The sequence below is a fragment of the Perissodus microlepis genome, chromosome 6 (genome assembly GCF_051167445.1).
Source record: "Perissodus microlepis isolate ML-2025 ecotype Zambia chromosome 6, ASM5116744v1, whole genome shotgun sequence".
Lineage (NCBI taxonomy): Eukaryota > Metazoa > Chordata > Actinopteri > Cichliformes > Cichlidae > Perissodus > Perissodus microlepis.
This window is the reverse complement of record NC_140466.1, coordinates 109343-134944: the sequence shown is the minus strand read 5'-3', so window position 1 is coordinate 134944 and position 25602 is coordinate 109343. Positions and strand designations below refer to the sequence as shown.

At 45.4% G+C, this 25602-nt stretch overlaps 1 protein-coding gene across 10 annotated transcripts in view; it reads right to left on the bottom strand.

The window, feature by feature from the left end:
• The window catches only part of LOC146384684 (signal-induced proliferation-associated 1-like protein 2), a 32510-nt gene that overhangs the window by 962 nt on the left and 5946 nt on the right, over positions 1-25602 (bottom strand). The window contains exons 3-19 of one of the 10 annotated variants that reach the window (XM_084930124.1): positions 24986-25113; positions 24632-24820; positions 23272-23413; positions 23042-23130; positions 19499-19656; positions 18829-19411; positions 18471-18745; positions 17171-17356; positions 16729-16800; positions 16577-16641; positions 16157-16469; positions 11744-11902; positions 4320-4383; positions 2656-2842; positions 2463-2588; positions 230-293; positions 74-155 (exon numbers count right to left, since the gene is read on the bottom strand). In XM_084930124.1, the coding sequence (XP_084786250.1) occupies positions 74-155; positions 230-293; positions 2463-2588; positions 2656-2842; positions 4320-4383; positions 11744-11902; positions 16157-16469; positions 16577-16641; positions 16729-16800; positions 17171-17356; positions 18471-18745; positions 18829-19411; positions 19499-19656; positions 23042-23130; positions 23272-23413; positions 24632-24820; positions 24986-25113 (2882 nt within the window). Of the gene's footprint in view, positions 1-73; positions 156-229; positions 2589-2655; positions 2843-3205; positions 3913-4319; positions 4384-11743; positions 11903-13639; positions 15136-16156; positions 16470-16576; positions 16642-16728; positions 16801-17170; positions 17357-18470; positions 18746-18828; positions 19412-19498; positions 19657-23041; positions 23131-23271; positions 23414-24631; positions 24821-24985; positions 25114-25602 lie in introns of those variants that run through there. The other 9 variants (XR_014800425.1, XM_084930116.1, XM_084930117.1 and 6 more) reach the window with 9 other exon arrangements.

The following is a 25602-nucleotide window of genomic DNA, read 5'->3' as shown; positions in this document are numbered from 1 at the left end:
ACACAACATGGACACAAGTCAATGCGATGATGTCATCCGCTTGCCTCCATGACATCAGTTTAATGCGCTTTACCTTTCGCAGGTCGAGCTGCAGCTGCTGAAGAATCTCTTCCAGTTGGAGGACTTCACCTGAGAGGGAGCAGGCTGTGATGTCACTGAGGGAAGGGGAGCCGTGATGTCACTGTGATGTCAGCAATATTACTGAGAGAAAATAAATGAGATGTCTCACCTATCCTCCAGGGCGGAGCTCTGTGATGTCACCCCCAGTGTGCGTTGTGTCTGATTGATGTCCGCTGTGAACAGGTGAACAACCAGCTAACTAAGAGAGGGTGGCGGCTTCGCAACAACAGACAAACAACAAACCAGATGTGACCAACTGTGAGTCATGTGACCACAGGAGGCGGTCCTTAAGTAATTTTGCCTGTAACAAGCAGTTATTTGAGTTCCTGTTTCCTGCCTATCAGCTCGAAGCGGTCCACCCCTTCTGCCATCTCCGTAAATTAGTTTCCAGACAGTTTGGAGGATGTTGAGGGTTGCTGAGGTCCTAACTGATCTCTGAGCTTTAATCTGCTCCTCGGTGAAACCAGGAGCCCTGCTCAGTTGACCTCACTGACCTCTGGGAGTGTGCATCATTACCAGGTCAGAAACGCGACACATTTAAGGACCTTAAAATCAGTTTTGAATAGCGCTCACTATGTGTTAACAGACCTCTCTGCATTGAATCATACTTGTTATTAATCTCTGTCTCTCTTCCACAGCATGTCTTTATCCTGTCTTCCTTCTCTCACCCCACCCAGTCGCAGCAGATGGCCCCGCCCCTCCCTGAGTCTGCCGGAGGTTTCTTCCTGTTAAAAGGGAGTTTTTCCTTCCCACTGTCACCAAAGTGCTGCTCATAGGGGATTAGGGATGAGTATCGTTTAGGTTTTATCCGATACCGGTGCCAAACCGGTACTTTTGAAATGGTGCCGGTGCTTAAACGGTGCTCAAACCGGTGCTTAAAGAATGGGGAACACAAAATTGGTCCAAAAACCTCTCATGTTCAGCTGTTTTTTTTGTAAAAAGATAACAATGTTAGCCTTTTCTGCAGCTATAGGGCATATATGGTATCACTCTTGGCTGGAAGCAGTGCTTAAACAATGGAAAAAACACAAACTTTGTCCAAAAACCTCTCATGTTTAACTGTTTTCGATTTTTTTTCTTTGGTCATTTTAGCCTTTTTGGCCAGGGTGAAGGGAGTATCTGCCATCAAACAAGAAGACAGCCGCATGTAACTACGACGGTGTTTGCTAGTTCACCTTACATGCATTAATGTAATAACGTGGTTAGCCTACTCAACGTAAATTACACACGAACAACATTAAGCTACTCACACAGAGAAGAACGGCTGCTGCTGCCATCATCATCCTCATCATTTCTGCTACACTGGCAGGGCTAGGGGCCAGGACTCTGCTCTTTGGGTTCTTGGGGGATGTTGCTAACTCCGGGTCCGATAACAGGCACCACACCCGCAGTAGATACGCTCGGTGTGAGGTCTCGCAGCAAGCTATCAAATACGGCGCATTTTTCGGCTTTTAAAAAAAATGCTATGCGTCACCAGGTGTTTCATCGGATTTGAGGTGTTACCTCCTTTGACAGTATCACAGTATCAGCTTAAAGCACTTGTTGCAGGCTGCTGAGTTTGCATCTTTTGCTGTGAAGTACAGCCAGACTTTTGACCGCTTCGCCTTGGGCATCTTTAATCTGTAGCTCTGCTCTAAAAGAACGTACGTACCTGGACCCGCCTACTATCCTCGGAAACGTAAAATGATTGGCTAGACTTCAAAGTGTGTGACATCTCAGGAAAAAAAAGCACCGAAATAAAGCACCGAAATGTGCGCTGCTTTTCGGTCTGGTTACTACCGTTTATGTCAGAACCGGTGCCATCATGGCACCGGATACCGGTACCCATCCCTATAGGGGATCATACGATTGTTGGGTTTGTCTCTGCATCTATTATTGTAGGGTCTACTGTCTCCTTGTTGTGATTTGGCGCTGTATAAATAAACTGAATTGAATTGGATAGAATCTGCCCACCACAAGGTCAGAGGGTTAGTGGGCCAACAAACACAGAGGTTAAAGACTAACTAAGGTGGCTAGAGCTCAGGAGATACAGCAGGTCACCTACTAATCGCAAGGCTGGAGGTTCAATGCCCGTCTGCTCCAGTCTATGTCCTTGGGCAAGATACTAACCCCAATTTGCTCTCCGTTGCATCCATCGGAGTATGAACATGTGTAAATGTTAGATAGGAAGCATTTACATAGAAAAAAGTTATTGTGCAACTGAGGCAAGTTGTGTAAAGCGCTTTGAGTGTCAGAGTAGAGAAGAAACAGTCTATCTAAATCTGTCCTAACGAGACAAGAAAGCCTCATCATAATTTAATCCTCCTTTCATCCAGGAGTTTGATAAGTTTGAGTGCAGTGACTGTTATCTTTGAAGGCTTGAGTGCTCTCCAGGTGAAGCCAGTCCAGCTGTGATGAAGCTTGTGGGAGCGGCATGTGTTTAACTCCAGACCTCAGAGCCAATAAGCTGTCAGAGTAAGAGCGGTTACCTGTGGAGGAAGGCAGGTGAGTGCTGACATTGACTTGAATTCTGAAAGTCAGAGAACAGGTACTCACTCCTCTGTAGCGGCAGTGGCAGTTTTCTGCAGATGGTGGGTGGTAGCGTGCTGTTGATACGTGGGGGCAGGTGGTCTGACGGCAGCTGAGAACAGCGAAACAAAATCCCGTACAACATGTCACGTGACATCGTGTGTGTCAGACATCTCCATGGAGACGGAGGAGGAACACCAGGGACTGTGATGGGCTGAGAGATGAGGGATTGGTTGTTAGAATGAAAATAAAGTTGGTCAGAGGTCAGGGTAAAGTTGCAGTCAACGAAAACTGGAAACACCATAAGTCGGACTCGTTCCTGGTGGGCTCCGCCAGGGCTGCCTTTTGTCACCGATTCTGTTCATAATTTTTATGGAAAGAATTTCTAGCGTAACCAAGTAGCGGAAGGCTTTCACTTGGGTGGTCTCAGAATCTCACCTCTGCTTTGTGCAGACAAAGTGATTCTGTTGGCTTTATCGGGTGATGGCCTCCAGCTCGCACTGGAGTGGTTCACAGACAAGTGTGAAGTGGTGGGAATGAAAATCAGCACCTCCAAATCTGAGGCCACGGGTCTCACCTGAAAATGGGTGGAGTGCCCATTCCAGGTCAGGGAACAGTTGCTGCCCCAAGTGGAGGAGTTTGAGGATCTTGGGATCTTGTTCACGAGTGAGGGAAGCAGAAGGTCGACAGACGGATTGGTGCTGCAGCTGCAGTGATGCAGACACTGTACCGGTCTGTCGAGGTGAAGAGAGAGCTGAGTGTAAAAGCGAAGCGCTTGATTTACCGGTCGATATAGTGTTTAGACGAGCTATACTCTCGTCTAGAAGAGATATACTCTCTTCTAGACGCTCTAAACTGACCGGTATGTACATTTCAAATTCCTTTAATTTTAAATATTGTCTATTTTGTAAAATGTTCAGAATGTCTATTCTTATTTAATTCACATAATGTACAGAATTCACCTGCTGGTTGCATACAAAGCTACTACTGCACATCCACCTAATGTATATAATATATATACATTAGGTGGTTTGGGTATCTGACAAGGATGCTTCCTGGGTGAGGTGTTCCTGGCCTGTCCCACGGGGTGGAGACCCCAGGGAGACACACTGGAGAGACTATATCTCTGTGTTCCCCCGGACAATCTAGCGGAAGTGCCTAGGGAGAGGGAGGGTCTGGGCTTCTCTGCTTGGGCTGCTGCTCCACGACCTGGCCGCAGAGACGTAGAAGCAATTGGATGGTTGGATGGATGGAGTTTTCAACCTGATTGTGTCACCTAGTCAACTATAAATAGATCAGCAATCAATTATAATGGGACAACTATGAATCAGTGTTATTCTAGTGTCATGACTATGATATCATCAGGTTTCATTAGTATTTTAATGCTGATTCATTGAGGTTTCAACCATAATGATAATTCAGACAAACATCAATTCAATGTCATCTTGCTACCTGGGTTACCTTCAACATGTGTTTATGGGAAAGTTTAACAGGTTGTGCTTCAACCTGTTTCTAATAATTAACCAGAGATGATGATCATTATGATGATACGACAGGAGCAGCCTTAGTAACACTAACTAGACAGATGTAGGACAACAAATATGTTATTAAATCCAATCTCACATTTGAACTGGGGCCTTTTCATGAATACATTACTAATAATTAATGAATGACAAAGAAATGAGCCTCACCTGTTCACCTGCAGTGACATCAGATTGCTTCACGCCAACATCTTTTATTGGAACACAGCTGAATCTGCAGGAGAAGTTTATGTTTATTGTTGATTAGTGAGCTGTGATTTAATCAGTTTAAAGAATCAGAACCTGAAAAAGCAATCGGTCCCAATGCTTCTTTAAGGGGCCAAGCTAGTGTAATTCTAGTGCTGGACCCCAGCCTGGCACTACATGGGGAGGGCTGCTTCAGGAAGGGCATCTTTGCCAAATCAAACCTGCGGATCACCAAAACTGAGATTTGCATATCGGAGCAGTCAGCGCTGGGTTAACAACGATGGCTAACGGGATGCTCATAGAAACACTGCTGCTGTTAGCCAATGACAAAGTAAGAGGAGAAGGCATGTGAGGAGGCAGTGAGACAGACTAAATGTAAAGAGAGAGAAGGCTAGTATGATGGAGAGAAAGAAGATAGATATCTTATGTGCGCAGGAGTCCAGGTGGAAGGGAAGTAAGGCCAGGAGCACAGGAGGCAGACTGAAGCTGTTCTACCATGGTGAGGAAGAGCGAGTGAAGATGAAGAGTGTCCGACAGGACAATGAGTTTGAAGCCGGAAATCGAAGGCTTGATGTTGAATGTTGTCAGTGTGCATGGCCCACAGGTTGGCTGTCAGGTAGAAGAGAATTAGGTTGTGCTGGGACTGGGATGGTGTCTGGTGTTTCCTCTGGACAGAGGAAAAAGGAGACTTTGTGCAAAAATCAGGAAGCACAGGAAAGTATTCAAAGGAAAGGGCTGTCACAGAAATAGTGGGATAGTGAGGGAGATGAAGTAGGCAGAAGTACTGGGAGGTTAGGCGTACAGCAGAGGTGGCAACGTGAGACCGGACACTAAGGAAAAAGAAGAAGACTTGTACTGACTGGCTATGCAGAGCAATCGAGCTGTAAAAGATGTGCAGCAGCAACTTAGAGTGATGAAGGACAGAGATAGAAAGAAAACCCTAACCCTCATGGGTGAACAGTTTGTGTTTACAAGGTGGCAGGAGTATTTTTAGGAGCTGACGAATGAAGAAAATGAGAGAGAACATACAGATGTGATGTTTGCTGTGAGAGGTCAGAAGGAGCTTCAGACGGATGCGTCTGTGTCGAACATATGATAAGTGTCACGGCCAGGAGTCAGCGTCCAGCTGATCTTTCTCTCCAACTTCCACTCTCTCCCTCTCCTCTTCTCTATCGCCGGGACAGAACTCATTGTGGGTTCACGCCCTCGGTGAGAGGAAACACCTGAGCCAGGGTGGCCAGCATTTAAGCCAGGAGGTGACTGCTGTTCTTCGCTGGATCGTTGTCTGCCACGCGTTAGTGAAAGTCAAGTCTACAGCTAAGCTAAGTCAAGTGTTTGGAAGTGAACTGTGTAACTAATCCTCGTCTCCCTGTCTATAGACCTCCTAGATTCCCTCCCTGTGTGATTCTTGGTGTCGAGTGTGGACGAGTGAACCTGTGGCCGTGAGTGTGGAGAGTTTGGAGAACGCATGACCACCCCCTTGGATTTCCCCGGAGCTTAATTAAATATAGCACTGCCCTGCACTTCCTGTAAATACACAAGGTGGATCCTGTAAATAAATGATTGTGTACAGCTGATTCAGGAGTCCCGCGCTTGAGTCCTCACTGTTGAACCATAACAATAACAATCCAGCCAGCATGGACTCAGCGGACTCAAACCCCTCCCCCCTCACCCCGGAAGCAATCTTGGAACGCCATGAACAAGTGTTGCAGCACATTAACTAGCAATTGGCCGCACTCACCCAAGCCCTCGCTCAACGAATACCTTTTGGTAAGCCCATCCACTCCTCTGTCTGGTTCTCCACAGTTACCGGCTTGGAAACCGGATGGGGACAGTCGGCATTGATACCCTGCTGAATAATGTTTGTGATGAGCTGAAGAATGAATTAGTGATGAGCAATGTTCCCTCTAATGTTTCATGTGTCTGAGCGATCACACAAACTCCCTGAGCGTCCCTTGGACCACTGTGAGCAACAGCAGACGTGTGCACTGTGGTCACGCCAGCATCGAATCCATCCAAGTTACATGTTTATTAAAATAATCAAATTACAGCATTTACATTTATGTTAGACTACTTTTAATTAACTGCTTTAGCCCACTTACAATGAAAATGTAAAAAAAAAATCTAGCCATTGGCCTGTGTAGCATGTTAACACTGTTGGAAGTAAAAATAACTTGAACTCCAATTTTGAAAACACAACTTTCTTTTTCTTTCTTTTTTTTTTATAAAGCTCTGACTTGTATTATGAGTCTGTGGTCTGGGAGAGAGTCTGTAACTCTGTCTGCAAAATACAGTAAATAATGACCAATGCTGGGCAAATAATTATATAGTTACTCCTCAAAAAAGTAACTCCGTTTGGCAAACAACAAAGTTTTAAATGCAGCCAGTGCATTTTTAAATAAACATTTCAAACTATTTACAGAACAATCAGCTGTTCTGCATCAAATCTGATGCCACACAAATTATTTGTGCCACTCCAAAAATAATTCTGTCCACTATGAGATGAAGGAGAACAACAGCCTGATACCTGCAGGCCTGACAGCAGCAGATGTATCACTGCTGTAACACCTGTAACATTCAGCAGTCGCCTCATTGTTCTGACACACACAACAAAACTACTGACTACACTACACACTAACTACACACTAACTACACAAGATTTGCGCTGAGCGTCGCAAATCTCTCACATCTCAAACACCGCCATCACTCCTAAAACTTCCCCCCGTTTCTTAACAACTAGATGCCATGTTGCCATATCATACACAGACTGGAATACGTTCACCCACACAGACCTGGACCAGTACGCCTCATCTGTACTGGATTACATCTCCAAAACCACAGACAGTGTCACCACCCAGAAACAGATCACCATGTACCCCAATCAGAAGCCTTGGATGAACCGGGATGTTCGTCTCCTCCTGAAGGCCCGCAACATCGCCTTAAGGTCAGGAGATGCACACGCCTACAGCACAGCCAGGGCTAATCTAAAGAAGGGCATCAAAAAAGCCAAACACCATTACAAAAAGAAGGTAGAAGAACACTTCTCCAACTCCAACCCCCGACGCATGTGGCAAGGACTCCAGACCATCACAGACTACAGGACCACCAAACCCTCCCCCGCATCCTCTGATGTCTCCTTCCTCAACGAGCTCAACAACTTTTATGCTCGTTTTGAGCGAGGGAACCCCACAACCACAACCAAAGCAGACGTGACGCCAGACCACCAACCTCTGACTCTCTCCCCCACCGATGTAGGAGCGGTGCTGAGCAGGATCAATGTCCACAAGGCTGCAGGCCCTGATGGCATCCCCGGGCGTGTTCTCAGAGTGTGTCCTGGGGAGCTTGCAGGAGTGCTGACAGACATATTCAACCTGTCCTTGGCCCACGCTGTGGTACCGGCCTGCTTCAAATCCACCTCCATCGTCCCGATACCCAAAAACTCCAACCCATCTTGCCTCAATGACTACCGCCCAGTAGCACTCACCCCCATCATCACTAAGTGCTTAGAGCAGCTGGTCCTAGCACACTTCAAATCCTGTCTCCCCCCCACCCTGGACCCCCACCAATTCGCATACCGCCAGAACAGGAGCACAGAGGATGCAGTCTCCATCGCACTGCACTCTGTCCTCTCACACCTGGACAACAACAACACCTACGCCAGAATGCTGTTTATAGACTTCAGTTCAGCGTTCAATACAATCCACCCCTCACAACTCATCAGGAAACTGACAGACCTGGGCATCAGTTCCCTCATCTGCAAATGGTTACTGGACTTCCTGACCAACCGCCCCCAACATGTCCGGCTGGATAACCACTGCTCATCTACCATCACAATGAACACCGGTGTACCACAAGGCTGTGTGATGAGCCCCTTCCTCTACTCCCTCTTCACCCACGACTGCAGACCTGCTGATGGTTCCAACACCATCATTAAGTTTGCAGATGACACCACGGTGATTGGCCTCATCAGTGACAACGATGAGGCCGCCTACAGGGAGGAGGTGGATCGTCTGGCTGAGTGGTGCGACACAAACAACCTGCTGCTTAACACCGAGAAGACCAAGGAGCTCATCGTGGACTACAGGAGGAATGCTGACCCACATCCACCCATCCACATTAAGGGGACGGCTGTGGAGCGTGTGAGCAGCTTCAAGTTCCTGGGAGTCCACATCTCCGAGGATCTCACCTGGACGACCAACTGCTCCAAGCTGGTCAAGAAGGCTCACCAGCGCCTCTTCTTCTTGAGGACTCTGAGGAAGAACCACCAGTCCTCAGACATCCTGGTGAACTTCTATCGTTGCACCATCGAGAGCATCCTGACCAACTGTATAACAGTCTGGCACGGGAACTGCTCTGCCTCGGACCGGAAGGCGTTGCAGAGGGTCGTGAAAACTGCCCAGCGCATCGCCGGAGCACCACTTCCTGCCATAAAAGACATCTACAGGAAGCAGTGTCTGAAAAGGGCTGGGAAAATCATCAGAGACCCCAGTCACCCATCACATGGACTCTTCACCCTCCTGCCCTCTGGGAGGCGCTACAGGAGCCTCCGGACTAAGACCACCAGGTACCGGAACAGCTTCTTCCCCACAGCTGTCAGACTCCTGAACTCTGCCTCCTGACATCTGACCCACGTTAACACATGGACTGAACATACACACACCCACAATGGACAACTGTACCCTCAAACACACAATAATAACATGGACTGAACCACCACTCACAACCACTAGCACTTTATATAGATACTGTAGAAATTATCCACATATCTAATTTATCTTAACTGCACTACTGTATAGCTCTGTGTAAATAATCATTCTGTACATACGATAATTTTTAACCCTACAACTGTTTACAACTTGCATAGTTCCCATTTCTGTATAACTGTATATCTCAGATTTCTGTAAAGTTATTTATTTCATATTCTGTATAGTTTTTCATATTTATATCCTGTTCATAGCCTGTACATAGCTTGTACTCACTACAGCCTGTACATACCTATAGTTATAGAATATTCACAACATACTTCATACCGTGTACATTATAACATACCATAATAGACCCATTTCTGTAATATATTTACATATCTATATTATTGCTAATATATATTGTAATATATCTATATCACTAAAGCACTTCTGGATGGATGCAAACTGCATTTCGTTGCCCTGTACCTGTGCATGTGCAATGACAATAAAGTTGAATTCTATTCTATTCATTTTTTGGTTGGTCGACATGGTACTTTTTTGGACGAACAGGAAAGAAAGAGGGGGGTTTGTCTTTGCTCACAGGCTTTCGAGCCTTTTTTCTTATAAAACGCAGTTTTTACCGTTTCTTCCTGCAGTAAATATAACCAACGACAGTATTCAGGAAGAAAACCAAACATTGCAGATATTTTATCATCACTCTGGTTTTACGTGGCCGATCAACACAATTTAAAAACTGGTATGTCCCGGTTACTGCGTTCACCAGATATCAACACAATTTCGATCCGCTCCTCACGTGTTAACCTCTTCGACATGTCAATGGCTGTGAACAAAGAGAAACTTGTAAATAACTCATGAAAGAATAAAGTTACGTTGAAACCAAGCACACCATTGTGTTTCTTGTGACATTACCAATAAGTTTGATGTGTCACATGGCCCTCTTCCTATTGAAAAAACAAAAGTTGTATCCAAGATGGCCGACTTCTAAATGGCCACCATAGTCACCACCCATCTTGAGGAGTTTGCCCCCTCACATATACTAATGTGCCACAAACAGGACTTTAATATCACCAACCATTCCCATGTTATTACGGTGTATCCATATAAATGGCCCACCCTGTACATTACCCAGAGGCCTCTGGGTTGCACGGAGATGGCGCTGGGGGGAGGCGCGACTGGTAGCGGAGGCAATCACGTGTCGGACAGTGTGGAAGAGAGCGAACAACCCATGCAACTGGGTGGTTCCAGACTCTCACCCGAGGAGTGGCATCAGCGGTGGAGGGCCGGTGAGTGTTTTTACTGCGGCCGCAAGGGCCATGTTGCCACTGTTTGTCCGGCTCTGCCAAAAGACCGCACCCGCCAGTAGAAAAGAGAGTACAGGTGAGCGAGGTCTCCTGTTCACGGTCTCCTCCACGTCTCATGATTGCAGCAAAATTAACAGTGAAACTCAAGACTCAGTCCCTTAGAGCTCTGATTGATTCTGGGGTGAACAAAACTTTATTGACGCCTTGCTGGCGCTTAAGTTAAATTTGGGCATGGAACCTCTGTCGCATTCACTTCAGGTTACAGGGAGGAAGGACCCAAAATGCAGGATTCAGTGAGGCGAAGTTGAACTCAAAGTAAACAGCTTTATTTGCAGGTTGCGGATGAACAGCGGACTAACTACACTGGGAAAATATAAACTAACAGGCAGATAAACAGGGACCGAAACACAGAGCATAGATTGAGGGTGAGTAGACATTAACGACGCGACAGGGAACAAAGGAAACACAGGGCTAATATACACACGGCAGTAATCAAGGGATGAGAGACAGGAGGGGAACACACCTGGGAGAAATCACAGCTGACGAGACAGGGGAAACGTAAACCGAAGGCACTGACACCAGACACGAACCTCCAAAGTAAAAGAGGAAACAAGAAACAATTTACAAGGAGGCAGACAGACACTGAACTTAATCTAGAATAATAATCAATAGTATACAAATACACCAAAATATAAAAAACTGAAAGAGCTGGGTCAAAATGACGTGGCGTGCGCTGCGCTAACTGCTAACTGGAGCCAAGGACCAAACTTTTTGCTGCGCTGGCCGCTGCGCTCTACATTTGCCTGTTCCATGTCAAAACATGTATCTTTCTGACTCTATATCCTGTACCAGAGTCTGTGTTGTATTATGTTCAAATGTTTAATAAAATGTATTGCTCGTTCATGAAGAAGAAGGCTTTGTAACTATCCCGACTAGTGAGAGTGCGTCCTCCCCCCGCAGAGCCTTTGAAAAGTCTCTGGAGGTCCCCGGGTGAAAAACAGAATGTTTTCCTTCATCGTGTGGTTGAACTTTGTTTCTTTTGGTACGTCACAGAGCTTTGCACGGCGTAGCGAGAAAATGCATTACGCGTAGGAATAACAGAGGACAAGGATCAATATTTGATCAACAAATTGTTCATACTTGGCTACAGGTTTCACTTCAGATTATAGTAGGTTACTTTAACATTCATTTAGATGTTGAATATAAAGACTTCAACACTGCATTGAGTTCACAGGTAGAATCAGATGGCAGATCTGAGCATTTAACAGTTTCTCCTGAAAAGCCTCTCTTCTCTGATTCTTAATAACTTTTCATTTGCAGTGATGGGTGGACTGGAAAGATGAGGTCTGACTGCCAATACGTCTTGATGAGGTCATCTCACCTGCTGGACCTGCTGGATCTCTTCAGCCCCTCCCCCTCTTGAGTAAGCCCCATTTCCTTAGTGGAGCCTTCTTTACATGTGATTAAGGTCTCAGGTGAGCTGGTAGAGGAACTGCTTTTGGACCTGCCCTCAGACCAGCTGGTGGATTCATGACAGTCACTGAGACAGGAAGTAAAAGGTCAGCATTCATCCATCATTTTTTCATCCTTCATCTATTCATCGGTCATTCAACCATCCATCAGCAATAATCCAATCTTGTATCATCTGTCATTCATCTATCCATTATTCCTCCCTCTCTCAACCTTTCATCCATTTATCAACATCCATCCATCATTTGTTCCATTCATCCATACGTCAACCATCAATCATTGATTCATCAATTCAATTTTCAACATAACATACAACATCTGCTGCGACCAGTTGGGGTGAGAGAAGGAAGACAGCATAAAGACAGCTGTGGAAGAGAGACAGAGATTAATAACTAATGATTCAATGTATTAACTACGGAGCCCCGCAGGGGACATGGGAGAAAAAAAATTATGATGGACTTTTGCGAGATCTCGCAAAACAAACTCGGGATCTCACAAAAGTTGAATTCCAACAATGGCGGCAGCTACTTAGTTGTAATATTACTCTTTCTGGGTCACACAATAAACGTTTAAGATATTTTGAGATGTGAATGTAGTTGTGTAAACACACACAGCTGCCCTGGGGCGCACTGACAGAGGCGAGGCTGCCGGACACTGGCGCCACCAGTAGGCAAACATGGGGTTAGTATCTTGCCCAAGGATATTTGGCATGCAGCCAGGAGGCAGCGTGGGATCGAACCACCGACCTTCTGATTAGTGGCTGACCTGCTCTGCCACCTGAGCCACCCCAGTGTGTGAATGTGTGTGTGAATGGGTGAATGACTGAATGTAGTGTAAAGCACTTTGGGGTCCTTAGGGACTGAGTAAAGCGCTATACAAATGCAGGCCATTTTGTGTAAACGTCAGATATCTGCTCGGTTTACAAGACATCACATATTTGCAAAAGTGCTCCGACGTTTTCGGAGATCTGACACCCACCATCTCAAAGCTAACGGGAGGTCGAGACCTACTACAGCCGGGAGGAACACCGCTTTCCCGGCACATCGTGCCTCGACCTCCCGGTCGGCTTCGAGCTGGCGGCCTCCGAAGAATGCGGCTAAAACTTTTGCGAGATCCCGAGTTCGTTTTTGCGAGATCTCGCAAAAGTCCGTCTTAATTCTTTTTTTCTCCCATGTCCCCTGCGGGGCTCCGTAATTAACACATAGTGAGTGAAGAAGAAACACCCAGTGCATCATGGGAATCCCCCGGCAGCCTACGTCTATTGCAGCATAACTAAGGGAGGATTCAGGGTCACCTGGTCCAGCCCTAACTATATGCTTGAGCAAAAAGGAAAGTTTGAAGCCTAATCTTGAAAGTAGAGATAGTTTCTGTCTCCTGAATCCAAACTGGAAGCTGGTTCCACAGAAGAGGGGCCTGAAAACTGAAGGCTCTGCCTCCCATTCTACTTTTAAATACTCTAGGAACAACAAGTAGGCCTGCAGTGTGAGAGCGAAGTGCTCTAATAGGGTGATATGGTACTACAAGGTCATTAAGATAAGATGGGGCCTGATTATTTAAGACCTTGTATGTGAGGAGCAGGATTTTGAATTCTGGATTTAACAGGAAGCCAATGAAGGGAAGCCAAAACAGGAGAAATCTGCTCTCTCTTTCTAGTCCCTGTCAGGACTCTTGCTGCAGCATTTTGGATTAACTGAAGGCTTTTCAGGGAGTTTTTAGGACTTCCTGATAATAATGAATTACAGTTTGTCAGGGCTCTGTGTGCGGGCAGGCGGAGAGGAGGATCCAAGCACAGGACTCAAACACAGAATTGTAAATCAAAACCTCAGCTTTATTGCTGACATGAAAACCAAACGTGAAGTGAAGTGAATACAGAAACCAAAAAACATACAGGCATAAACTGAGGGTACGACGCGACACTGGGTTGAGGACAACACAGGGCTAATATACACAGGGTGGTAATCAGGAAATGGGTAACAGAAGGGAGACACAGCTGGGGGAGATCAGGGCTAACAAGACGGGGGAGCTAAGCTGCACACACTAACATAAGACAAAGACTTTCACAATAAGACAGGAAACAAGAAACCACTAAACAAAGATGCAGACACGACACTGAACAGAAACTGCAATACACATGAGAACCCAAAACCTAAGGACTGATCCCTCACCAAGAATAACAGAAACAAATCTATAATGATAATAATAATAATAAACAAAGCACCATATTGCAAAAATAAACCAAAATATAAGAAACACAAAGTGCTGGGTCAACACTGACCCAGAACCGTGACACAGTCGTCCAGCCTGGAAGTAATAAATGCATGAACTAGTTTTTCAGCGTCACTCTGAGACAGGATATTTCTAACTTTAGAGATGTTGCACAAATGGAAGAAAGCAGTCTTACATATTTGTTTAATATGTGCGTTGAAGGACATGTCCTGGTCAAAACTGGAGGCCAAGGTAATGCCATCCAGAGTAAGAATCTGCTTAGATACCATATTTCTAAGATTTTCAGGGCCGAGTACAATAACCTGAATTTAAGGATTAAAAATACAGAGTTTTCACGAAACACTGTTAAATGTTTAGTTTCTATGCCTTATGTCAGAACAGGAAGTAGAGTGTGATTAAAGTGGTTGATGGGTTCTTTTACATTTTGAGAGAAGCCAATTGAGTCTAATAACAGATTAAATGTCTCTGTCTGGGTCTTTGGTTGATTAACAAGCTGGAGTGGAAGGTTGCTGCCACACCGCCCCCTCAGCCTGTGCTTTGAGGACTCTGACAGTTAGTATAACACAGGGCTGTTGATTCAGTCATCACACAGTAACCAGGTTTCTGTAAGGCAGAGTAAATCAATTTATTGATTAATAACAAGTATTAGTTCATGTACTAATAGGACTTAGAAGAGAGAGACCTAATGCTTATTAATCTGCATTTCAGTGTTTTATTGGAGTTGTGGACACTATATTGTTCTTTCTAGAACAGAATAGAACTGAATAGAATAGAATAGCCTTTTGTCATTTTTTAGGTTTAAATTGTTTTTTTTTTCTTACTTTGTTTTTTTTGGTGGTTTGGGAGCTGACACGGTTTCTAAGGGAATGGAGTTTTGGGGGTGGAGAGTAGCTGCAAAGAGGCGTGTAACACTGCAACTCTGATTCTGATTTATCCTTCAGCCATCCATCTATCGTTTGTTGATCCTTTAGCCATACAGTCATAAATAAGTTTGTCCATTGATCGACGTATCAACCATTCTTCCTTTTATTATTCATCGAGCCATCATCCATCGTTTGAAGTTTCAGCCATCACCCACTTCAGTGAACAGAAAAAAACCCACTTCAGTGTTTTCCACGCAATCCATGATATGAAAACTGAATGTGGAAGCATTTCCACAAAAGGAATCATAAAAAATCAAGCACAAAGTCAACCAGATCAATGTCTTGTATGGGCTCAAAATGTGGTCATAAATATTTTGTACTTGTAAATCAGTTTCGTATGTGTAAAAAAAGAATTTGTGTGTGTGTAAAAAGAATTTGTGTAAAAAAGATTTGTGTGTGGACTTAGCCAAAAAAACCCTGCAAGTTACAAGTACGAATTTTGACCCTATTTTTCTTCCTTTCATCTGATTGGTCAATGTCATGTCAATCACAAATGTAACAATCCAATCAGAGAACAGATGGGTTTGGCTGTCGGAGGGGCGCTTTTTTGAACTTTTGAATTTTTTTTTGAATTTATTCCCTTCAAAGACCTGCAGTTCAAAAAAGCGCCCCTCCGACAGCCAAACCCATCTGTTCTCTGATTGGATTGTTACATTTGTGATTGACATGACATTGACCAATCAGATGAAAGGAAGATCGGGTCAAAATTTGTACTTGTAACTTGCAGGGGGTTTTTTTTGGCTGAGTTCACACACAAATCTTTTTTACGCACACACAAATCTGTTTTAGACATACAAAACTGATTTACAAGTACAAAATATTTATGACCACATTTTGGATCCCATCGACTCTCAAGAGAATCTCTGATGCAGCTGTTTTGTTTGCCCAGCTGATTGATCCAATGTGAAATTTGACTACATAGAAATGTATTACTGAATAAGAAGGATAAATCCAAGTTTGGTCAAGATAAAGGTGCTGAGGACAACGTTGGACAACATTAACCTTGGCACTCTGCTACGCCCAGAACTAATGGGCTGAACATTTACTCAAATGTTAAAGCCGAACACTCCAACTGGCTGACTGCCCTCAGGCTGTGGAGCTCAATGGAAAAATAAATACACAATTATGTAAAAATCACAGTTAGAGATGACATCATTTGTTTACTTGCAGCTCACCAGGACAGAGAGTAGGTCTCACTCAGGTTGGTCATGTGACCGGCTGAGATTGTCCATTTGCCTCTCTGGATATCGCTCAGGACCAGCGTCGCCCCAGCCACAGCTGGTTGGGCTGATGATGTGCAGGGGGCGGAGTCAATTCCGCTGTCCATTGAAGGCACCTTAGTGTGAGTGAGATGACAGTCGGAGTATCTGCCCTCGCTGCCGCTGCTGCTGGAAAGCGTGTTGTTGGCATCTATCAGACTCGGCTGAAACCCCCCCCGAGCCTTCGTCACACGATGAGGATGATCATGATGACAAAGGTGACTGGCCTCTGGAGGAGAAGATGAAGATGTTCCAGGTTGTTGTTAAAGTTCAAAGGGTTGAATGTCAAATCTCAGAGCTGCAGAGCCAAACCAGGTCACATCCAGGTAAACTCACCTTTAGATCTCCCGATCTTCTCAAGTGAGTCTTCTTCAGAGCTGACTGCCCAATCAGGACGAGCTCTGAAAGCAGGATTGACATCAACAGATAATCCGATTACTTTGTTTAAAAGAAAACGTACATCGCTAATGGATCGATAATTAGATTACCCCCATCGGGCATGGCTCTGTGGGGTCAAAGGTGGTCCGGGGTCAACGGAAGTTGAGTGTTTGCATGGTGACCTGCAGAAGGACAGAACAGAGTGCTGAGGGATTCTGGATAAAGAAACGGTCTGGATTAATGATCCTAACTGATATCAATCAATAATCATCACATCAGCCCTAAAAACCTTACATGACTGCTTCAACACAGAAACAAGTGAAAGAATATCAGGCCAATAATCCTCTATGATGTAACAACACAAACAAAAGTCGACACGAGGAACTGCAAAGACGAGAACAGATTCACTAATATTCTAAATAAACTTCAGACGTGGAGAAAAATGCTCCTGATGGAAGGAAGGAAGGAAGTTTTGCTGGACTTTGGCAACTCTGACTGTCTCTGGTTATTGTGACACAAACTGACCCCCACACACAGGTACAGGTGTGTTACCTGGATCCCTCATTCATTTGTTTAATTGGTCTCAGCTGCTGTTCCAGTTCACCTGGGATGCTCTGAGTAGGCGGAGCTTCTAACACCTTGTGCCAGGTGGGTGGGGTTACTCTTAATGGGTAGGAAGTGATGTCAGAGTCCAGTTTGTACTCAAACCTCGGGACTTGGTAGATTTCTGAGAAACTCCTGAAGACCGAAGAACAAAGAGAGGAGAGCGAGCGAGTGAGTGATCGTTTACAGAAAAAGTCCAAGTCTGTACCGACTGATGTCACTCCTCGTGCTCCGTCACTTTAAACCAATCACTGCTGATGTAAAACTCAACAAAAATGCCTCCACAGGCTTTCCCTCTGCTATGCTCAGATTTACTGGCTGCTGATTGGTTGGTGTAGTTTATCTGCTCCTTATTTTTACTTATTATAGTCAAACTGTAAGGAGCGTTTATGAGGCGGGTTCCTGTGTTCCCGTTAACAGCGTACTCCACACGTTATCCTCAGGTTTTCTGCTCTGATAATCTTCACTCTGAGGAAATGACCTCAAAGCTGCAGCTTATTACTAATTCAGGCCGTTTTGTATCCCTGAGCGAGTTTACTGACTGTAAATGCACTGAAGGAGGCCGGCTGAGTTCTTTTATTTTGCCTTATATATAATTTGCCTGTTCGGTTTTTCAGAGAAAATAAATTATTCATCTGGTGGATCTTTTTTTCCCACGCACAGCTGATTAACTGATTTCTGGTCTGAAGCCACATCAAACGTGCTGCAGGGATGTCATGATGTGGTCAGCGTGACGTGAGCTTGTCCTCACAACGGTCAAAGCCTCTTTATGCACTGCTAGGTGTCAGTCAGAGCCCAAAGGATCATGCAAACCTGATTCAGGCTCAGATCTCCTGGGATTCTGGACACGTGATGGCGTGGCCCTGGCACTCGGATTATGTTTGACCCTGAAATCTGACTTACAGGTGTGCTGTCAAACTCACACAGTGAGATTAAAGTGAGAGGATTACAGCTCAAAATCCATCCTCCATCTGTGGCAGAGAACTCAGGAAATATTTAATGATGGCACAGGAAGTCCTGACATCCTGAGAGTTTAGATATGAAGATTAAACGAGCCTATTTTTACCGATGTTATCAGCCACAGTGAGCAGCAGCCTACCTGTTGACTTTTACCACATAAGCGAAACAGAACTATAAACAGATTGAAACACTAAAAATCTCTCAAACATTTTCTATTCGCATTTGCGTTTCATATATTTATATTTTCTTCTAACCATTAAAATAAAGTTCAAATAAACCATCATGTGACCTGCGCGGTGTCCCATCTCTGTGCGGCAGAATAACGACCACGCTCACGGTCATCGATGTCCTCAGCAGCTCAATCATCTGCTTATGTGATAGCTTTACTATGGCGACCGCACAGATCTCCATTATCCTACAGCCGGGCCGGAGACCCTCCTTCCACGCAAAACTGTTGGTCTCAACATCCGCCACCATTCCTTCAAAGTTCACGTGAAACCCAAGCTGACCGTGACGGTTCCTCCTCAGAATCATGTCCACAGCAGGACCGCCATGAGTCACCAGCTGAGGTCAGAAAACAGATGACATCAGATCAGTCTTGTGTATGACACATGCTTAGATTCAGGTTCACAAAGGATTCTGGTCACCTGCAGTCTCTGGGCGATCTCGCGGCTGTCCTCCCAGCCTCTCTCTCGTGTCGACAGCATCACACAGTCTCCGTGTTCGTAGAAAAGTTTAATGCCTTTGTGGCCGGCGTTCCAGCCAATCACGTCTCTGCAGTAACAGTGAAACACTACCTGTCTGCTGGCTTCCTCTACAAGCACCACAAACTCACTGGAGATGGCGAGCTGGCATGGTACATCAAAAGAGCAGCTGAAGTCTTTTGCTGTCACACTCCAGGTGAGAGCCCCCGCAGTGTTCAGGTAAGCATGAGGCCGTGGTGCGCTGCGCTCTTTTTTCTTTACTACCAGAGAGATGAAGCTGAACTTGATGGAAGATGATGAGTCCACTAGCACTGATGTGGAAAAGTTTTCCACCAGCTCCTTCAGGTGCTCCTGTCTGCGTCGTGCTCTTATTGTGACAAAGGTCTCTGACCTGTGCGCAGCGTTTTGGGCATTAATGATCTTCGTCAGCAGGAAATTTCTGAATTCAGGTGAGGCTGAAAACATCCAACCTGGTGGGATCAAGGGACCAAAGAACGGGATGTCTCTACGCCTGGACACTGCAATACTAACAGGACACAAATGACACATCAACAGGTCTCAACTGTTCTACCTGCTCACGTTATAATCTCACCTGCTCTAGTTACAATCCTACCTGTAACAGGTGTGCTGGCTGCAGGGGCGGTGGACTCGAACGATGATGAAGACATGTTGGGAATGTGAGCAGATGTTCTGCGGACTGAAGGGCGGGGAGTTCGGCTCCTGGAAGATTACTGTGACGAAGTCATTCCCAGTAAGACTTTTATGGAGCAGCTGAAACACACACACACAATTTACAGCGATTTTATCTTAAGAGCTTGAAAAAAGCCAGTTGGACTTTCAGATCTCATCCCATCCAATCCGATTTTCAGGGCCGAGTACAATAACCTCAGTTTGATCTGAATTAAGAAGCAGAAAGTTAGCGGCCATCCAGGTCTTTATGTCTTTAAGACATTCCTGCAGTTTAACTCATTGGTGTGTGTTATCTGGCTTCATGGACAGATAGAGCTGGGTGTCATCTGCATAGCAGTGTAAATGTATGCTATGTCTTCTAATGATGCTGCCTAAGGGAAGCATGTATAATGTAAACAGAATTGGTCCTAGCACTGAACCCTGTGGAACTCCATAATTAACCTCAGTGTGTGAAGAGGACTCTCCATTTACATGGCAAATGGTAAATGGCCTGTATTTGTATAGCGCTTTACTTAGTCCCTATGGACCCCAAAGCACTTTACACTACATTCAGTCATCCACCCATTCACACACACATTCACACACTGGTGATGGCAGCTACATTGTAGCCACAGCCACCCTGGAGCGCACCGACAGAGGCGAGGCTGCCGGACACTGGCGTCACCGGGCCCTCTGACCATCACCAGTAGGTGAAGGTGAAGTGTCTTGCCCAAGGACACAACGACCGAGACTGTCGGAGTCGGGGCCCGAACCGGCAACCTTCCGATTACAAGACGAACTGCCAACTCTTGAGCCACGATCGCCCCATGAACAATTTGGAGTCTATTAGATAGATATAATACAAACCACTGCAGCTCGGTGATTTTAATATTCACGTCTGTTGCCCAGGGAAGCCGCTGGCTAAGGACTTTGAACAAAATTAAAAGGGTTCACAATCTGTTAAGGGTGCCACTCAAGAACATGGTCACACGTTGAACTTGGCATCATCATATGTGTCTGTGAAGGTTCTCAGTCATCCAGGTCATCGTAGTCAAAGGAGCTTGCAAAGAAAAGCGTCTGGACTTCTTTAAGTTACTTGAAGACGTTTCACCTCTCACCTCATCATCATATGTATTCATACATTCCCTGACCATATGCCCATTTTATCTGACATTGTTCCTCTTTTAAAACCAATCTGCCAGAGGGTCTGCAGATAGAAATTAGCCCAAGGCTATAATCTGGCATATTTACATTTGTTAAAATGTTCATTAATATGTATTGCCCCTCTTTCTAAATAAAATAAAATAAAATCGTCCTGCGAGGCAGGTCCAGCTGCCGTGCAGACCCTCAACTCTAACCCTGGGTCCCTCCTGGAGTGGGTATACATGCGGAAGTAGGCTGTGCCCTGGCTGGCCTCTCCCTGGGACCGGTACGGGTGCCGAAGCAGTCCGGTCATCAGTCACTCCCATGCAGTCAAAGGATTGCCGGTGGGGTCTTCGCCAAGACCCGATCCGAGCTGCCAAACTCTCTACCAACTGCATCCGGTGCTTGGACCAAACCTGCAGTTGTTCCTGCTGGTGGTAACACCGCTCCCTCTTTGAAGCTGCGAGTTCGGCCACCATTTGGGCCAGCGCCTCCCTTGGCTGTCCCGGTCATGGTTCCGCCATGCTACGATCCTGGGTTTCGGGATGCACAGCAGACCAGATCACATTCTTTCACTTTTCTTTTATCTCTGCTGTTGTTTTGAACACTCGGTTGCAGCTTTTCAGCTGTCAGCCACAGACACCAACAACAACAGGACCCAGTTCATTCTTCTTTTAAGCCGGTAAGGCTTGATTTCAGGTGTGTCAATGCTCAGACAATGCTCCGCCACACCACCCCTACCCTGGACCCTCTCAGTGAGGTCATTGTCAAGACTGGCTACAGATACTGAATACAGAACGCGGCAAACGTCAGCCACCTGGATGAGATCAAACTGTATGCCAGGAGTGAACAAGACACTGATTCACTGATTCAAACCACGAGAATCTACAGCAATAACATCGGAATTTCATTCAGACTGGAGAAATGTAGTCGGACGGTAACGAAAAGAGGGATGCTAGTCAGAACTGACGGGACTGCACTACCAGAAGCAACAATGCAGACATTGAGGACAGCTACAAGTACCCAGGAATCCTACAGGCAAATGGGAACCATGAAGAAGCTGCTAGGGAAGTCCCAACCACCAAGTACCTGCAGAAAGTAAGGCAAGTCCAGAGGAGTCAGCTGAATGGGAGAAATAAGATCCGGGCAATCAGCACCTACACCCTGCCGATGATCAAGTACCCTGCTGGGATAATAAGCTGGCCAAAGGAGGAGACAGAAGCCACTTGCATCAAGACAAGAAAGCTCCTGACCATGCATGCAGAGTATTACCCCAAATCCAGCACCCCGAGGCTGTACACTAAGCAGAACAGAGGAGGCCGAAGACTAGTGAGTTTCAGAACCACTGTCCAGGATGAGACAACGAACATCCATGAGTACATCAAAAAGTTGGCCACAACTCATTATGTGCTTAGTGAATACCTCAGGCAGCAGAAACCTGAGTAAGACGAGAAGCAAGGAGAGGAACCATCATAGAAGGACAGGCCCCTGCACGGTATGTACCACCGTTAGTGGACAAGCAGAGGAAGATGGCCATAGTGATGTAGCTGAACCTAGTGATAGCAACATCAAGAAAAAGTAACATGATAAGCAGAAGTACCAAGGGCTGAGAGAGGAGCCCGAGAAGATGCGGAGAGTGAAGGTAACAGTGGTTCCCATGGTAATCATAACACATAACCTCCAAACTGGCCTAGTGGCTCCAGCAAAATGTGGGGTGACATCCAACATCTCTGTCTAGAAGAGGGTGGAACTAGGAACAGCAAAGATACTGTGCAGGAACCTCAGGCTCCCAGGCCTTTGGTAGAGGACCTGAGCTGAAGTGGGCCACCCACCATGTCTTACATCTTTCTCCTTCTCTAAACAAAATGATCTTATCTCTCATTTGTTTCTTTTGTAGTACTTCAGTAGTTAGCTGATGTACTGTGACCAGAACATAAAAAAGCACCGTTATGGCCTCCTTTAACTAACAGTAGCAATGCACAAATTATATGGTTTTGCCTCTTTATCTTGTCATTTCTGATAAGTCCTTATGATGGATAAACCAATAGGACTGTATTTTACCTGTAATCGGTCCTACATTTACTTTCAGATCGGTTTGATGTTTAAAGGGTTGCAGTGATGGGAAATAACTTACGATGTGAGTCAGTGTTAAACCTAAAGTAAGGAGCACGCTTGGAAAATGTATAAAGTAGGAAGATGAAATATTGGTGTTAAAATGTGGAGAGTAAAAGTAAAAAGCTGTCAGAAAAACAAATACTGACATAAAGTACAGATACTTGAAAACTTTAGTTCTGGTACTTGTGCAGTACATAGCACAAGGTCAGACTAGGAACAGGAGAATCACCTGCTGAGGGCTGCTTGCCGTGGACACGTGGAACATCAGCTTGAATTCTCTGAACGTTGTAAAAACTGACTGCCTCCCTGTTGAGTCTTCTGACAGGAAACAAAAACAAGCAAACAGAAAGTAACAACAATTACCAAACACCATTCTGACATCACTGCGAGTACTGTATTGCAGAACCAGGACCAACAAGGACCCGGTTTTGTTTCAGAAAAAAGAAATGGTGCTGGTACCGCTGGTATCTTTCAGTGGACCTCTGTGGCCCAGAAGGTCCAGGAACTGATCTAGAGCGGGACTGCCAGAGTCACTGTTGTCCTCCTCGGTGGACTGACCAGCCCGACAGAATAACACGCCCACTTTGCACTGGAACCTCAGCTGCAGTAAAACAAAGAAAAGCAGGCAGGGTCGGCGTGGACCAGCGGGACTCTGAAGGTGCTGGTTATAAGATCAATTCAGAAGGTTTGGAACTGATGCGTGAATTACGCTTCAGCGGGAAATCTTTTAACCCTACCCGGTAACCTTCTGCATAACCAGACATGAAGCGCCTGAGAAACTTGAACGTGTGGAAAGTTGCGGTGAAGGTCTAAGGTTAGATTTCCCTCACAAGTGAAAATCATTTGTATAATAATTTGTATAATAGTTAGTTGAAACAGGAGTACTTCAGAAATTGGAGAAAATGCTGGTGTCACTGTTTGTACTGGATTTACTGGTTTTATTGTTTATATTGACTTGATGATGCTGTGTCAGGAGACCTTTGGTCATTTCACACAACATCGGAAGGTCAGCTGACTTCTCCCTCTTGCAGTGGACGTTTTAGGGCACCTGGACAAAAAGATGAGCCTATCACAGTGTTTTACCTCGTCTCTTACCTGTGACACCTGAAGGCAGGAGCACCCTCCTGCCGCTCATGTGGATATCTCATATTAATGCGATAGTAACCTTATCATCTTCCTGCTGTGTTCTCAGGCTGATGTCAGTCTGTGTCGTCTCCTGGGATTTCAGTCTGACTGGAGCTTAAAGAGACCTCTCTTCTTCTGCTCAGGCTTCAAGTGGCCACTTAAAAAACCTGCTTTGTATCACTTTGCTAAACTTCTGAGAGAGCACAACAAGAAGGTTTTCTTTATTTTGTACTGACCTCTGGGAGGGCCACCAAAAAGTAAGGAAAACGTGACAAAAACTGTAGCTGATTACAAAGGGACATCTTACTTGTTCCAGCTAATACCATCAAGTCTGAGTTTGTCTCTAAACTGGACAGAATCACAGAAGCTTTATTAGGATCTCTAAAGCTCTAGAAGGATGAGATAATAGTGAATCATTTCTTTCAGACAGAGAACTCGTAACTGCTGCCTGTGAAAACCTCTCTGAGGATGTGTGTTTGGGTGTTTTTGAAGAATACGCTACTCAGCATTGATCAGAATGGTGGACGTAGCACGAGAAGCTGAATTCTTATCAAAAGCCCGATTTAGCAAAATGGCTATGAAACGGGATTCTAGTTTAACACAGACCATCCTGTCAGAAACATGGGAAGGCCAACCATGGCGGTGGCAGGTATTTCATGGTCAGCTGGTGGGTGGCACACTGGGACTGGCTCACCTCCTGCTGGTCCAGCTGCAGCAGCAGTTCAGGGACTCTGGGTGAATCAGCAGCCAGTCTGAGACTGTGGATGCTAAGTTGAGGAACCACAAACTCGAGAACATCCTTCAGAGGAAGACGTCGACTGGTCCCATGTTTGGATGAAGATGGGATAGAGTCCTCTGTGATGGATCCTCTCAGGGTAGACAGCTGAAAGAGGGGGCGTGATTGGATCAGACTAAAAGGACAAACAGGGATTAACAGCATCACCAACAGTCACTTTATAAATTAGTAATCGAAAATGATCTCAAACCAGACTGTGATCAGGTTATCGGTCACCTAACCAGTCATGTGACCGGTCACATGACTAGTTACCTGACCAGTCCTGAGGATCATCCTGTAGTTGTACTGTGTCTCATCATTCGTGTCCTCCAGTTTCTCTCGCCGGAGGCTCAGAGACACCGGACCAAAGTTCTCATCAATGCCAAAATAATTTTGGTGATCTGACAGAAAAAAACCAGAAGGTCACTCACATCAGTGAAAACAGAAACCTGAACGCAGTAACAGTGCTTAAATTAATCAGGGGTGTCGAACTCCAGGCCTCGAAGGCTGGTGTCCTGCAGGTTTTAGATCTCACCCTGGGTCAACACCTGAATCACATAATTCGTTCATTACCAGGCCTCTGGAAAACTTCAAGACATGTTGAGGAGGTCGTTTAGTCATTTAAACCAGCTGTGTTGGATCAAGGACACATCTAAAACCTGCAGGACACCGGCCCTCGAGGCCTGGAGTTCGACACCTGTGTGTTAGATCTTCAGATCTTCATATTCAGTTCATTTCTTTTCATTTACAGTCAGAAATATCATTGCATTTCAGGGTTTGGTTTTAGCACACAGTCACATGTTGATCGTGTCTCCTATCCTTATGGCAGAATGTTTCTGTTGGAAGTTATTGAACTGTTTATTTTTTAACTCTTTGGATACTGAGATCTT